Below are 14,077 nucleotides of genomic sequence, written 5' to 3'. Positions count from 1 at the left end.
CATGTACTGCAGCTGTTTCCACCAGAAAAATCACCCACAATACTGTGAATGTGCCCAGCCTTATAGGACGCGTAGGGCTTCTGGATACACAGTACTGTTTTCAGCAGCTTCTAATAATGGGACGGGCACAGAAGCCGCCCGGGGACTGCATTGCCTGCTCCTTCCTGTAAGACCGGTATAACCAGGGTATTTTTAGACTGTGGATTTTTTCCTTTTTAATATTTAAAAACCCGTCGGACAGATTTTATGAATGTCGAGTCATTTAAGGTGGCTTTGCGGGTTTTTTATGTGCATTATTGGATTTAAAAAACGGCATTTTCAGCCTATATCACATATTGCCATTTCGCTTTATTGTAGCCAGTGTAAAAATGTCTTACAGCATCTACTGCATGTGGTTTTTGTTTTGTTTTTTTATAACCCTCACAAATGTTCACTTATGTATATTATATAATTGCTAGATCTATGAGGGTCCACTGTTGGTGCCTCTCCTATCTTTGTCCTCTAATAATATTGCTGTTTTATGTCTGTGGCTTTTTCCTCTTCTCCCATAGACTTGCATGTTGGACGCCATGTGCACCCTCAGCCACAGATCTGTACATCCCCTCCCGTTAGCGCTGACCATAAGAGGGAATTGCGTCCCATCATTCCCCATGATCATTCTAATAGGAATAGATTGAGTGATTGCTCTCTTATCAGTTTTCCTATCTATCAGATGAGATTTCACAGTGATGACCCCTACTATTCTACAAGCCCGAATACCCTTTAAGCTTTACATTCGGACGTGTCAGCAGTGACTGTGTGTATTAGAGAATTCTGTATGAGATGGTTTTCGATGACTATGCATTTGTGGGGGGAGTTATTTCGGGACACAAGGAGTGGATTGTTTTACGAATCTAAGCCTTATAACACCTCTCATTGTGCTGCAGTCGTTTGCATGGGACTGCCAGGGTCCGTGGGAAAGTGTTTATACCTGACATGGCTTTCTGGGAGTAGTAGTGTGGCATTATAAGATCAGACAGTGTTCTGGGGGCAGATGAAGGGGCGTCACAGCAGCCGGTGTGTCTGCATCCAGCGTGACTGCATTAAGTTGCTGCATCAGCCCTGCAGAGCCTCATCCAGGGGCAGGAGTCTCCGCAGCGCTGTTGTCATTTCATCAGCAATGTCATTCTCTATTGTCACAGCACATGGCCTTCTATCCGGATCAGACGTATCACAGGGAGCTGATTCTCTTGTGGTGTACACAATGCGGTCGTCCATGCATACTATAGAATGCAGCGATGTGCTCTTCTTCCATAGATTCTTAGATTGAGTACTTGTCAAGTGGAGAATGGAGTCTCAGGACAGATTAAACTTGCTATAGGTGGTGGTTTTCTCATTCATGGCGCCTTACATGGGTCCTTGTGTTAAAGCCCAGATTTTACCTGCGCGCTCGCTCTTGTCCCCCACCCCCTCCAGGCCTCATCCTTCAGTGCACCTCTACCTCCGCTGCTAAATAATGCAGGTGATTCAGAAAGCCGTCTGCATGAATAATGTATCGCGCAGAGGAAGTTCTACCATTTTACGAGTGTGAAATAGTTTTGCGCCTCAGGTTAACCCCTTGCTGGCCAGTCGGATGGAGGTCGTTGACAGGGGTGGGCTGGCGTCGGTGGCGGTCACCATCATCATGTTGTGTTTCGAGTCGCACTCGGGTCGGGAATAAGAGGGTCATTCGGTGACTTCTGTTTAATATATTCTAGAGGTTAGCCGCCTGACAAGCCTTCCAATATGGATTATTCATTAGATTCCTGTCAGACCTTCACTTTCTAGAAAGACTGTTCTCCTTAATGACATTCGGCCGCATATTCTTAATTGGAGCCCAGTATTTCACATTTAGCTTTTTATAGTCTTCTAATTTTGTGACGAGTCATTTCTCTGACTTTTATTCCCCTATGAAGTAATTTTCAGAGCCTCGGCTAGCGTACATTAGGTCCATCATTGCGACCTGCATATGTTTTGCTGGCATGAATACATCACCTACCACCCGTACCGTCTGACAAGGTCCATGTTGTAATCCTTTCTTTAGAGAGCTAATTCTCCTAAAATGAAATGCCAGTAGTCCTATGTCCTTGAGGTGTCCTTCTGTGCTAAGCTGCTAAAAGCTTTCTCTAGTTGTTTCCTATGTATCTGCTTCTTTAGTGACCAATATGGCTGCCATTACTGATCCTACAGGGGCTGTTGATCTGCCTAACTAGTTATGCCCTGGATGGTAAACCTCACCAATTATGCACTGAAATCCATAAAATGATTTTAATCCAGTATTCTACAAAAATAATCTCATGCTGCATTAGTTGGAAAATTACCTGATACCAGAACAGATGGGCAACGTTAATAACTGTATTTGCATTAGTATGTTTTATACTATACTTTGTAAGGTCCTGGATGGTAGGTATGTGTTAGGAATGTAACCTGTACCATACTGAAAGTGTTTAATGTGACTGGATTTTGGGTCTGAATTTTTTCGGGTAACTAAAAGAACTTGGGGAAAAATCTATCCTATAATCCAGTCCGGGGTTTCCAAGCCTCCTACAGTGTGGAGTGTGCTGAGACTGGAGAAAGGCAGAAGCTGTTTGTTACCCTGCTCTTCAAAGAGAGGTGTGCTGGTGCCAAATAGAGAGGTGTTTGTTTGGTGACCACATTTAATACAAATGTGAGCTGCTGCTGGGAATACAGAGATTGGTGAGCCTGCTACATTTATGTTGATTTAAGGACTGTTAGGGTATGTCTCCATGTTCAGGATTGCATCAGGATTTGGTCAGGATTTTCCATCAGCATTTGTAAGCCAAAACCAGGAGTGGGTGATAAATGCAGAAGTGGTGCATATGCTTCTATTATACTTTTCCTCTGATTGTTCCACTCCTGGTTTTGGCTTACAAATACTGATGGAAAATCCTGACCAAATCCTGATGCAATCCTGAACGTGGAGATATACCCTTATTCATTGATATTGAAGGAAGACCGTTTTCATTTTGGAGCTGTAACATTTATAATGGACAATAAACTACATGCTGTTTTGATATAAAATCCTGTGCCACATGTATGCAAGCGGCTACTTGAGAGCATTAACCCCTACAACAGAGATAGGTGTATATCTCTTTAGGGTCCCACATTGGTTCCAGTGATGTAATGTAGGCCCCAGATTAGGGTCCACATAAAGCCGGTAGTATACAAATCAATGTATGATGTCTATAAAACATGTAGAGGTCTATATTTCCATTAATCTGACACCTGGTCATGGTGATAATGTAATAATAGAATTTTATTGATGCTTTATAACTCGGTACACTATTCATTACTGAATCTTAGGAGGCCTAGTCCTTAAAGGGTTTGTCCACTTCTGTGCATTATATAATATATATTATATTATATTATTTTATGTTCGATTAGATTATATGCACTGTTTTTTCTTTCTATAGCCTCTATGGTACACCATCATTCTGCAGCCTGCAATAGAGTTATCTGAGATTCTGTCAGTGAGCTCGTTCTGACTATCCAGTGAGAGTTTGTAACTTTTTTTTTTTTTTATGTCTGTCTCTAAGCTCTTCTCAGCTGATTGATGACCACAGACCACATCAAAGTTGAATGTGCAGGGAAACAGACTATAAAACTGAAACAGCGCTAAAATTTTAATTAAATCCAATTGCAAAAGTGATTTTTAGTCCTAAGTATATGTATATAAGTAAAAAAAAATGTCTTTGAAGGTGGACAACCCCTTTAAATTGAACCTGTTAGCGGATACATGCTGATTAATCCATGGGCAGTGTGTATTAGACCCTGGCAATATGATCTGTCAGGTATGGGTTTTTTCAGTGAAAAACATACTTTAAAGGCCGCTGGGCGCATGCAGATGGTGGAGAACTGTCAATCCAGGGCAGACGCTATGGACCCAGCCATGTGGTAGAATGATCGGCCAGGCGGGTCCCCAGCGACTTCTCCCCATCCACTGCCCGTTGATCCACAGCCTTGGGTGGGGAGACCCGCCTGTCTGACTAGTCTATAGCGTTCTTGTCTTTTAAAGTATGTTTTTTTTTCTTCTCTGAATCTCTGCAGCGTTTGAGTAAAGCATACCTGTCTGGTGCCTGATACCTGCTGGCCACGGATTGGGCAGCATGGATCAGCTCTTCTCGGTAGGAAGTAGCCTATCCTATATGTGCTGTTAGATAATGTGGCTGAATTACTTTGGTATGTCTGATTTGTACGTCCATCTTTCTATATCCAGGGAGTTACTTTGCCAGTCATTTCATCATGGGTGGAGAGAAGTTTGATTCCAGCCACCCTGAAGGCTACCTTTTTGGTGAAAACAGTGACCTGAACTTTCTCGGAAGTCGCCCTGTCACGGTATGTGTACTGATTGCTGCTGGATCTGTAATCTGAATGGTCCGTGTCCTTAATCCTAGTAAAAAGCTGTGTTCCTACATGCCGGATGGATGAAATGCTCCGAAGATAACCATGTTTTATCTGCAGTGTTTTGCTCTATATTTAACAGTTCATGGGTGCAAAATAGTTTTTCTAATTACTTCCTATCATAAGCCAACAAAGCATCTGTCTGCTCACTACTCCAAACGCACTGCCCCCTCCATCTTGTGCCAGCCTGTGTGTTGGGGGCACACAGGGATACCCCCGCCTCCTTTATGTAGGGCTGGATCACAGTGCTTACACGTGTATAGCTAATCCTGCACACATGCAATGTTAACCCTCCAAGATACTTGTCCACGGCTGCCGTGGTTGTGACTTTCCTTTTTCTTTTCAGGATTGTGATTCAATATATATAATATATATATTTTATTATTTCACCATTTTTTTCCTTATATCGGAATATTGTAGACTCAGTGCTTCTATAGAAAATGTATTTAGCCCCAATCTGTTAAGCCTTGTGATGCCACTTTCCTTAAAGCTCCTGTGGCCAATGCAAGAATCTGGGTACTACATGGCAGATCCACCCAGGAGCTATGGACTACATGCAGATTTCGCTGTGCACCAGGGGCAAGTAATCCCAATGCAAAGTCTCATACAGATTATGTCCGGGCCATTCAGAAGCCATGATTAATCTGGGAAGAGATCTATAACCGTAAGATTCTTAAAACTTTAGGCGTTGTAGGAGAGCCCAACACTGGGCAAAAGCCAGGTTTGGCCATATTGAGCTGCATATACAAGGAATGTTCAGGAGGAATAGTTGTCAGCATAATGCCGACAACCAGCAAAGCTTTAGAAGCTTACATTGTCCTGATTGGTGGGTCTGCACCAAAGTGTTTATAATGAAAGACTTGCTATGTTGTCAGATTCAATCAGCCCTTGTTACTTGCATGAATATGTGAAAATAATCAAGATTTTTTTGCCATTTTTCAAGCCATCATCATTTTTTTTTCCCCCTTAAACAGGGAATGTTATGACTGCAAATGATTTTTATGTAGCCATAAAAGATGTTGACACTGGGGAATTTTGTGAATGATTGTATGGGTGATTATCGCTATGTTAAATTTTTTTTTTTGTTTTTTTATAAAGTAGTAAGGAGATGCTGCTTACAGTGCTTCAAACACACAACAGTTGTCACTGTGTAGCTATTCATTTCCTTTTCATTCACAAGCATGGTACCCTCTCCATACCATATGCACCTACAGTGCCCTATTCCATGATGTATGCAACTACGATGCCCTATTCCATGATGTGTGCAACTGCGGTGCCCTATTCCATGATGTGTGCAACTACGGTGCCCTATTCCATGATGTATGCAACTACGATGCCCTATTCCATGATGTGTGCAACTGCGGTGCCCTATTCCATGATGTATGCAACTACGGTGCCCTATTCCATGATGTGTGCAACTACGGTGCCCTATTCCATGATGTGTGCAACTGCGGTGCCCTATTCCATGATGTATGCAACTACGGTGCCCTATTCCATGATGTGTGCAACTACGGTGCCCTATTCCATGATGTGTGCAACTGCGGTGCCCTATTCCATGATGTATGCAACTACGGTGCCCTATTCCATGATGTGTGCAACTACGGTGCCCTATTCCATGATGTGTGCAACTACGGTGCCCTATTCCATGATGTGTGCAACTACGGTGCCCTATTCCATGATGTGTGCAACTACGGTGCCCTATTCCATGATGTGTGCAACTACGGTGCCCTATTCCATGATGTGTGCAACTACGGTGCCCTATTCCATGATGTGTGCAACTACGGTGCCCTATTCCATGATGTATGCAACTGCGGTGCCCTATTCCACGATGTATGCAACTGCGGTGCCCTATTCCACGATGTATGCAACTGCGGTGCCCTATTCCACGATGTATGCAACTGCGGTGCCCTATTCCATGATGTATGCAACTGCGGTGCCCTATTCCACGATGTATGCAACTGCGGTGCCCTAATCCACGATGTATGCAACTGCGGTGCCCTATTCCACGATGTGTGCAACTGCGGTGCCCTATTCCACGATGTGTGCAACTACGGTGCCCTATTCCACGATGTATGCAACTGCGGTGCCCTATTCCATGATGTATGCCTTACTCTACACTCCATACCGTATGCAGCCACAATACCTGCCCTCCATACACAGTATTCCACTATCTGCCATGTGCAACCTCAGCCCCACCCTCGACAGTGCATGCAAGCTCTGCGCCTCCCCCCAACCGTGCATGCAGGCTCTGCTCCCCCCCTCTACAGTGCATGCTGGCTCTGCGCCTCCCCCCAACCGTGCATGCAGGCTCTGCTCCCCCCCTCGACAGTGCATGCTGGCTCACACCCCCTCAATTCCATATGCGGTCCCTATACCTCCTACTATTGGCTGCACTCACATTTTGTGTAAGTGGAGACGGGGCTTATTAGACAGTGACGTGTCACGTTTCACCTTGGAGTGATGTTACAGATAATAAAATGGCGACCTGTATAAATGGTGATTTCCTGTGATTGAAGTCCCCGTGTCAGCACAATAGGATGACTGTAGCGCTGTACGGGCAGGGATTGTTTTGCTCACTGTGGCTAATATAATGTACATCTGTCTAATAACAGCACTAGCAGAGCAGTCCTGGCAGGGTAACATCTCTTTTTTTGTGTGGGGTAATTGCAGTGTTTGTGGGTACAAAGTATCCAATGATTGACGTAGCTCTTCATTTCCTTTTCATTCACATTTATGTCTTCACTCTGTGTAAAGGAGTTTTCCTGCTTGTCTGGGCAATAATCAGCCATGTGTAAGGTGATGACAAGCTCTCCGGAGATAAATGGGCCGGAGGTCTCAGTCCTTTCGTAGTGGCAAGGTTAAATGCATATATCCCAGGGAAAGCAGATGAGGCTGGTGAAACCAGAATGATGCTATAGGGGTAGGATCATACAGAAGGTGGGCACATCGCTGTCCAAGGACCCCGTCTCGTAGTGCCCACCATAAGGAAAAATGGTCCAGCAGTTAATTTACATTCACATGTCCTCCTGTAGTATATTGTACCATCTGCTATCTTCCAGGGATTGAATTGATTGATTACAAAGATACCTATTGCATGTGATGTAGAGAAGATAATTGCTGGATGCTGAAATATTTGGCTTTATTATGTCTTCCCATGGATCATTTCTGTATAAATCAAATGCCCCAATAAAAATAATATCTCACAATACAAGTGAGTTGTATGAATATAATACAAATGATTGGGGTCTAACATCGGCCCATCGCAGTGCCCTGGTCGCTCATGCTTGCAGTGATTGATCACTATTATAAGAGTGCCTTAAGGCCACCAAACGTATTGGCCTATTCACTTGGCACTGCTGACCGTCTGATTTTCGAGGTAGATGTCAATCATGCATGTCCGATTTTTGCCCTTTGATCTCTTTATTCTCATGTAGATAACCTGCCATTGTGTTAGCCGTCAGGTTTCTCATAGAGTACACAAGTGGGCTCGGCCAAATAAGCGCTCCTGTGTATGGGAGAGATCGCTGCCAAAGCATGAGATTTTGGTAGGTTGATCTTGCTAATTTGGAGGTCTGTGAAGATCATTTTACTTGGGCAGATAAACCATACCTCCCAACAGTTGAAGATGTGAAAGAGGGACAAAGTGTGCGGCGTGCAACGCGCGCCGCGGCAAATTTTAGGCCACGCCTCTGGTCACACCCATTCATAATTAGCCACACCCATATCCACATCCCAACCACACCCATTTAGCACTGCTGATCACACTGTTTCATATACAATAATTATAAACAAAAAAATATGGCCACACAGTGCTCCATACTGTATAATGACTGCACATGATGCTCCATACTGTATAATGACCGCACATGATGCTCCATACTGTATAATGACCGCACATGATGCTCCATACTGTATAATGACCGCACATGATGCTCCATACTGTATAATGACCGCACATGATGCTCCATACTGTATATTGGCCGCACATGATACTTCGTACCGTATAATGGCCACACATAGCTACTCCTACACACTCGGCTCCGCTCCGCACACCTCCTACACACTCGGCTCCGCTCCGCACACCTCGTACACACTCGGCTCTGCTCCGCACACCTCGTACACACTCGGCTCTGCTCCGCACACCTCGTACACACTCGGCTCTGCTCCGCACACCTCGTACACACACGGATCCGCTCCGCACACCTCGTACACACACGGCTCCGCTCCGCACACCTCGTACACACACGGCTCCGCTCCGCACACCTCGTACACACACGGCTCCGCTCCGCACACCTCGTACACACACGGCTCCGCTCCGCACACCTCGTACACACACGGCTCCGCTCCGCACACCTCGTACACACACGGCTCCGCTCCGCACACCTCGTACACACACGGCTCCGCTCCGCACACCTCGTACACACACGGCTCCGCTCCGCACACCTCGTACACACACGGCTCCGCTCCGCACACCTCGTACACACACGGCTCCGCTCCGCACACCTCGTACACACACGGCTCCGCTCCGCACACCTCGTACACACACGGCTCCGCTCCGCACACCTCGTACACACACGGATCCGCTCCGCACACCTCGTACACACACGGATCCACTCCGTTCCGCACACCGCGTACACACACGGCTCCGCTCCGCACACCTCGTACACACACGGCTCCGCTCCGCACACCTCGTACACACACGGCTCCGCTCCGCTCCGCACACCGCGTACACACAGGGCTCCGCTCCGCACACCTCGTACACACACGGCTCCGCTCCGCACACCGCGTACACACACGGCTCCGCTCCGCACACCTCGTACACACACGACTCCGCTCCGCACACCTCGTACACACACGGCTCCGCTCCGCACACCTCGTACACACACGGCTCCGCTCCGCACACCTCGTACACACACGGCTCCGCTCCGCACACCTCGTACACACACGGCTCCGCTCCGCACACCTCGTACACACACGGCTCCGCTCCGCACACCTCGTACACACACGGCTCCGCTCCGCACACCTCGTACACACACGGCTCCGCTCCGCACACCTCGTACACACGGCTCCGCTCCGCACACCTCGTACATACACGGCTCCGCTCCGCACACCTCGCACACACACGGCTCTGCTACATCCACACTGTACACCTCCTGACCCATACAAGGCATTACTTACCTCCTGCAGGACCATGTGGCAAGGTGGCAGCAACCAGGAAGTCCTCCAATTAATCCACGGAGGTCCCGATCTGCTGATCATGTGACCCCTGACTCCTCCCCTCCTGTGACCTCATCACAGGTCCTGTGCGCAGAAAGCAGGCAGCCATACAGAAGGGTAAGGGCCCGGGGCATGGCGTACTATACAAGGGGGCGTGTCGGTCCTGCTGTCTGCGCCGCGGGATTAGAGTGCCCCGTGCGGGAGTGCGGGGCAGAGGCTGAAAACCGGGACAATCCCGCACAATGAGGGACGGTTGGGAGCTATGGATAAACTGCTCACTCGGCTTTCTTATGAATGTGCAAACTGTATGGGAACGAACAGTCACTGTTACCCTCCCTCCATACAGTTTGCATTATTGTTAGCAACATAGTCCCTCGAAGGGACTGTGCATCAAGCAATAATTTTTAGGCCCGGATGCAGTCATCCGACAAAGCCTGTCCTTGTGTCGGCCAATCGCTGGGCACATTTATATACTGCAGATCATCGGCCTATGGAAAAAGCCCCCAAGGGGGTATTCTCAAATTCGAAAGTCATCCCTATCCATAGGAGGGGCATAATTACCTCTGGTTCCCAGGATGCAGATCCTTCCGAGCCCCGTCTTGAACAAAGCAGAGGGGCACATGCTCGACTGTCGCACCATTGTTTGTCTAGGGGACTGCTGGAGAAAGCAGAGTTCTGCTTCATTATGCAGATTCTGGTCCCTGGAGCCAAAGCCCCGTTCTAGGGTCCCAGCATTTGGACCTGCTGCGAGGGTCATTGTTTTTTTCCCTATCCCCTGATTTTTTGAATAACCCTTTAAGTCCTGGCATCTCTTGGTGGTTTTCCTTCTTGCTCTGGTGTTATGCTGTGATACAGCCTGCAATCAGGACTGTGCAGGAGAAGTGTTGCAGTGTATTTTTAAGCAATTTTGGTCTCCTCACTCTTATTTAAATTGTTATTGGACTTTTTTTCTATTGAAGTATATAGAAGTTATAGAAAGTGCTGCCCCTTGCACTGGATTCACTAGCAGCTGCCTTTTATGGGAAGCATACTGCACAAATTTTTACTTTTTTTTTTTTCTTGAGTTTAATTCTAGCTGTATAGATGAGCATCTGGTAAGAGAATGCTTACCCCGCAGCACTTCCCTGCTGCAGCCACTAGAGGGAGCTGCCACATACAGATTCTTACAGTTCTCATTGAGGTTAATGGTAGCTGTGTAAACCATAATATTCCCTGTGTGACGTCTGCAGAATCTGTTACGATCTCTATTTTATGGAAACTCAACCCCAACTCTTCATGTAGCCAGATGGAGGACACCTTACTTATTAGGTACCGGTACTTTTGGCTTATCTTGCAGACTTACAATAAGTGCTTGGAAGGAATATACCCCTCCAAAAGCTCTGTGTTTACTTCCTGTCTGGTAGAAGGAGGAACTGCTGGTCTAGATGCCAAAGACCTAGTGATCCAGTTTTCATGTATTTCCCCTAGGTGCAATGTTTTCTGTAAAATAATTCTATACTATCAGCGTTGTGGTGTCCCTATGATACTTCTGGAAATTAATAAAAGGCCCCGGTCACTAAACAGCTGATCTTTCCTTCCATTGTGTTGTATAGGGAGCAAGGGGAGAGGACAGACGGGCGCTGAAAAGTTTACCTCGCTTCCCATTATAGTATTTACCTTCAGTCACCACTATGGGGAGCTTGTTTTTTTTCCCAAGTTAAAAAGAAAATTGCTTAGAAATGGATTATTAAAAAATAACATGGGTATGCTCCTTTGCTGCCACCCAGTGGATCCATCACAGGTGACTCTCTGGGAGCCGGTGCAAGCTATAGAAATAATAGCGGCACCATCCAGATATTACAGAACCGGGTCATTCCATGTCAAGTGAACCAATGATTTTTACCACTATATTTTTAATTCTTTTGAGATTTTGTTATTTGGTAATAGTGTGTCAGAGAATGCAAAATGTGAAGAAAAAAAAATTCTAGATATTTTTTTAAATTTTTTTTATTGATTTTCAAAGTTCGGAAAAACTGCGAATTTCGGTGTTGCCTGCCTTTACATTTCTCCCCATAACTCAGGCTAGAAAAGAGATAGAGAAACAAAATAAACACCATTCTACTCAGAACTGTACAGGCTTTCACCAGATATGTCACAAGAGTATCTTTAATAATATTTTACCTATGTGAACGCAAGCGCAAAACTTTAAAACGCATTTCCGAAAAAAACGTTTAATTTAAAAATTTCAAAAACTGCACATGTGCCTGCTATGCGCCTAGCCGCTTCTGCACCAAAATACAAGATGGGATCATGATGGGATCATATTTTAAAAAATAAAACTATTACACTGTCAGTTCAAAAATCTTGATCTCAGATCTGTTCAGCCTGTGGTGTAACAGTGTGAGGTCCATATTTACCAAATAATCCATGATTGCTAGATATTCCTGTATTATTTTATTATGTTACAGCTTAGAAGCAGGAGAGGACAGAGGAGAAGCTTTGTTAGGGCTGAGGATGACCAGGGGTAGACGGTGACTGCAGAGCAGATGACAGGCCGGCAGCTCGGGTCTTCAGAGGCCATATTCACACCAAATCTGAACACCCAGGCAACTCCTCAAATGGAGGGAGAAAAATACTCTTACCATCCAGTTCATGTATTGTACAAACCAGGACCACGAAGAAGAGGAGGAGAGATTGTTATAACATCAGTTACAGGAAGCAGAACCCATCACAGGGACTCAGCAATACCGGACTGTCATCCCATGTAGTGGAAATAAAGACAGTGACGTCCATGACGTGGTAGAAGGCGGCACAAGATCGGCAATGGATGACACAACTGGCTATGTGCCCTGTGAATATGATCGGCGCTGGCGGCTACTGGACTCTCCAAAGATTGTGAAAATGAAGACGTAGAAGTGACTTTTTTGCACCTTCTGGTCCAGCGCCGTCCTTTGTGTATCCAAGAAGACCAGACATTGTAAAAGTGAACAAAAATCAGATATAACTCAGGTGGAGCCGAGCACCATGACAGGCCGTCCATACTCTGACACAGAAGGAAACGGCCATTGCTAGTGAGCGCTTATGGACAAGATGACATTTCATCCTCTAGAAGGGACACATTGCTGATAACAGGCCAGTGTAAAAACCTACTATTAATTGTTTGATTAGTTCATATTTTATAGTACGAGGATTTAACTACTGAACTATTCTTCTTAAACACTTCAGAAATGACATGTTTAGTGATATAGTAGAAAAAAAAATGTTCCATGTATAAATAGGTGGTAAAAATATTGGCTCTTTTAATCTTGTTTTTAACATATAATTAGGATCAGACTGTATTTAGAAAATCACACTTGAGGATATGATCACGTTTTTTCTTTTGGCTTGTTCAATGCATTCAGGTTGAAAATGCTGAGCAAGTTGTGTTATGATGATTAAGATGTATTTATTCTGGCACTTCGGTATTTGTTTGTTGCGTTTCTTTATTGTTACATATAAATGTTGAATGCAATAAGTTGTAATTTGAAATGAAAAAGGGAAGAAACTCACACAAACAAAAAATCAGATGATTCAAGGCTTAAAAAAAAATACAAATGTGATAGGTCCCAAGTTGAATCCCTGTACAAATATAAACAAGGTCACAATTAACACACATGCATGTTTTCACAATTTTAAAACATACGTTTTTTTCAGAATTGCGCATCAAAATGTTTAATTTTATTTCACCAAAACAAAATATAAAGAAACATAGTCTTGTGACATATCAAATGAAAGCCGGTACCATTCTGAGAAAAATGCTGCCTCTCCCACCTCTTTATCTTAATTATAGCCCGAGATATGATAAAAAATGTAAAGCCATACCAGGCCAAAATCTGCGCTTTTTTTTAAAACTTTAAAAATCTGTAAAAAATTAACTGATGAAGGAAAAAATTCTAAACTTTTAATTTGTAATTAACTAAAGTTGTACTTCATAAAAACAAAAAATAAAAAAAATCTAAAGACGTCAGGTAAAAAAAATATTCATATTTGGATCACTTGATATGGAATGACCCAACCACTAAATCCTGTGATTGCTGCAGCCAATCAGGTGACTGGAACAATGCGTCATCAGAGACGTCTGATCCATTCACTGGACTGCTGCAGCCAATCTCGGGCACCAGCGATCCTGTGACACCCTGATGGCGCAGTCATTGCTTCTGGAGGCAAGCCAGCCACCACTGCACTGGATCAATAGTAAGTGACTATTCCTCTTTGACCTGTTTTCTAATAATCCAAGCCTACGAATTTTTTTTATTTATTTCTTTTTTTTAAACGACTCCTTTAATAAATAGGCCACGAACAAGGAGGGTGCCATATTCTGGAGAAATGATTTACTTCTAGGAGAAAAATACCTCCGTAGTAGGGCATCTAATAAAATATGGCACTTTTTTTTTCCTGTTTA

At 44.7% G+C, this 14,077-nt stretch overlaps 1 protein-coding gene across 4 annotated transcripts in view; it reads left to right on the top strand.

The window, feature by feature from the left end:
- The window catches only part of RNF157 (ring finger protein 157), a 55,096-nt gene that overhangs the window by 2,806 nt on the left and 38,213 nt on the right, over positions 1–14,077 (top strand). For all 4 annotated transcript variants that reach the window (XM_077251806.1, XM_077251805.1, XM_077251808.1 and 1 more), the window contains exon 3: positions 4,256–4,374. In XM_077251806.1, the coding sequence (XP_077107921.1) occupies positions 4,256–4,374 (119 nt within the window). The remainder of the gene's footprint in view (positions 1–4,255; positions 4,375–14,077) is intronic.

The sequence above is a fragment of the Ranitomeya variabilis genome, chromosome 4 (assembly GCF_051348905.1).
Source record: "Ranitomeya variabilis isolate aRanVar5 chromosome 4, aRanVar5.hap1, whole genome shotgun sequence".
Lineage (NCBI taxonomy): Eukaryota > Metazoa > Chordata > Amphibia > Anura > Dendrobatidae > Ranitomeya > Ranitomeya variabilis.
This window is presented reverse-complemented; position numbering and strand designations above follow the sequence as displayed.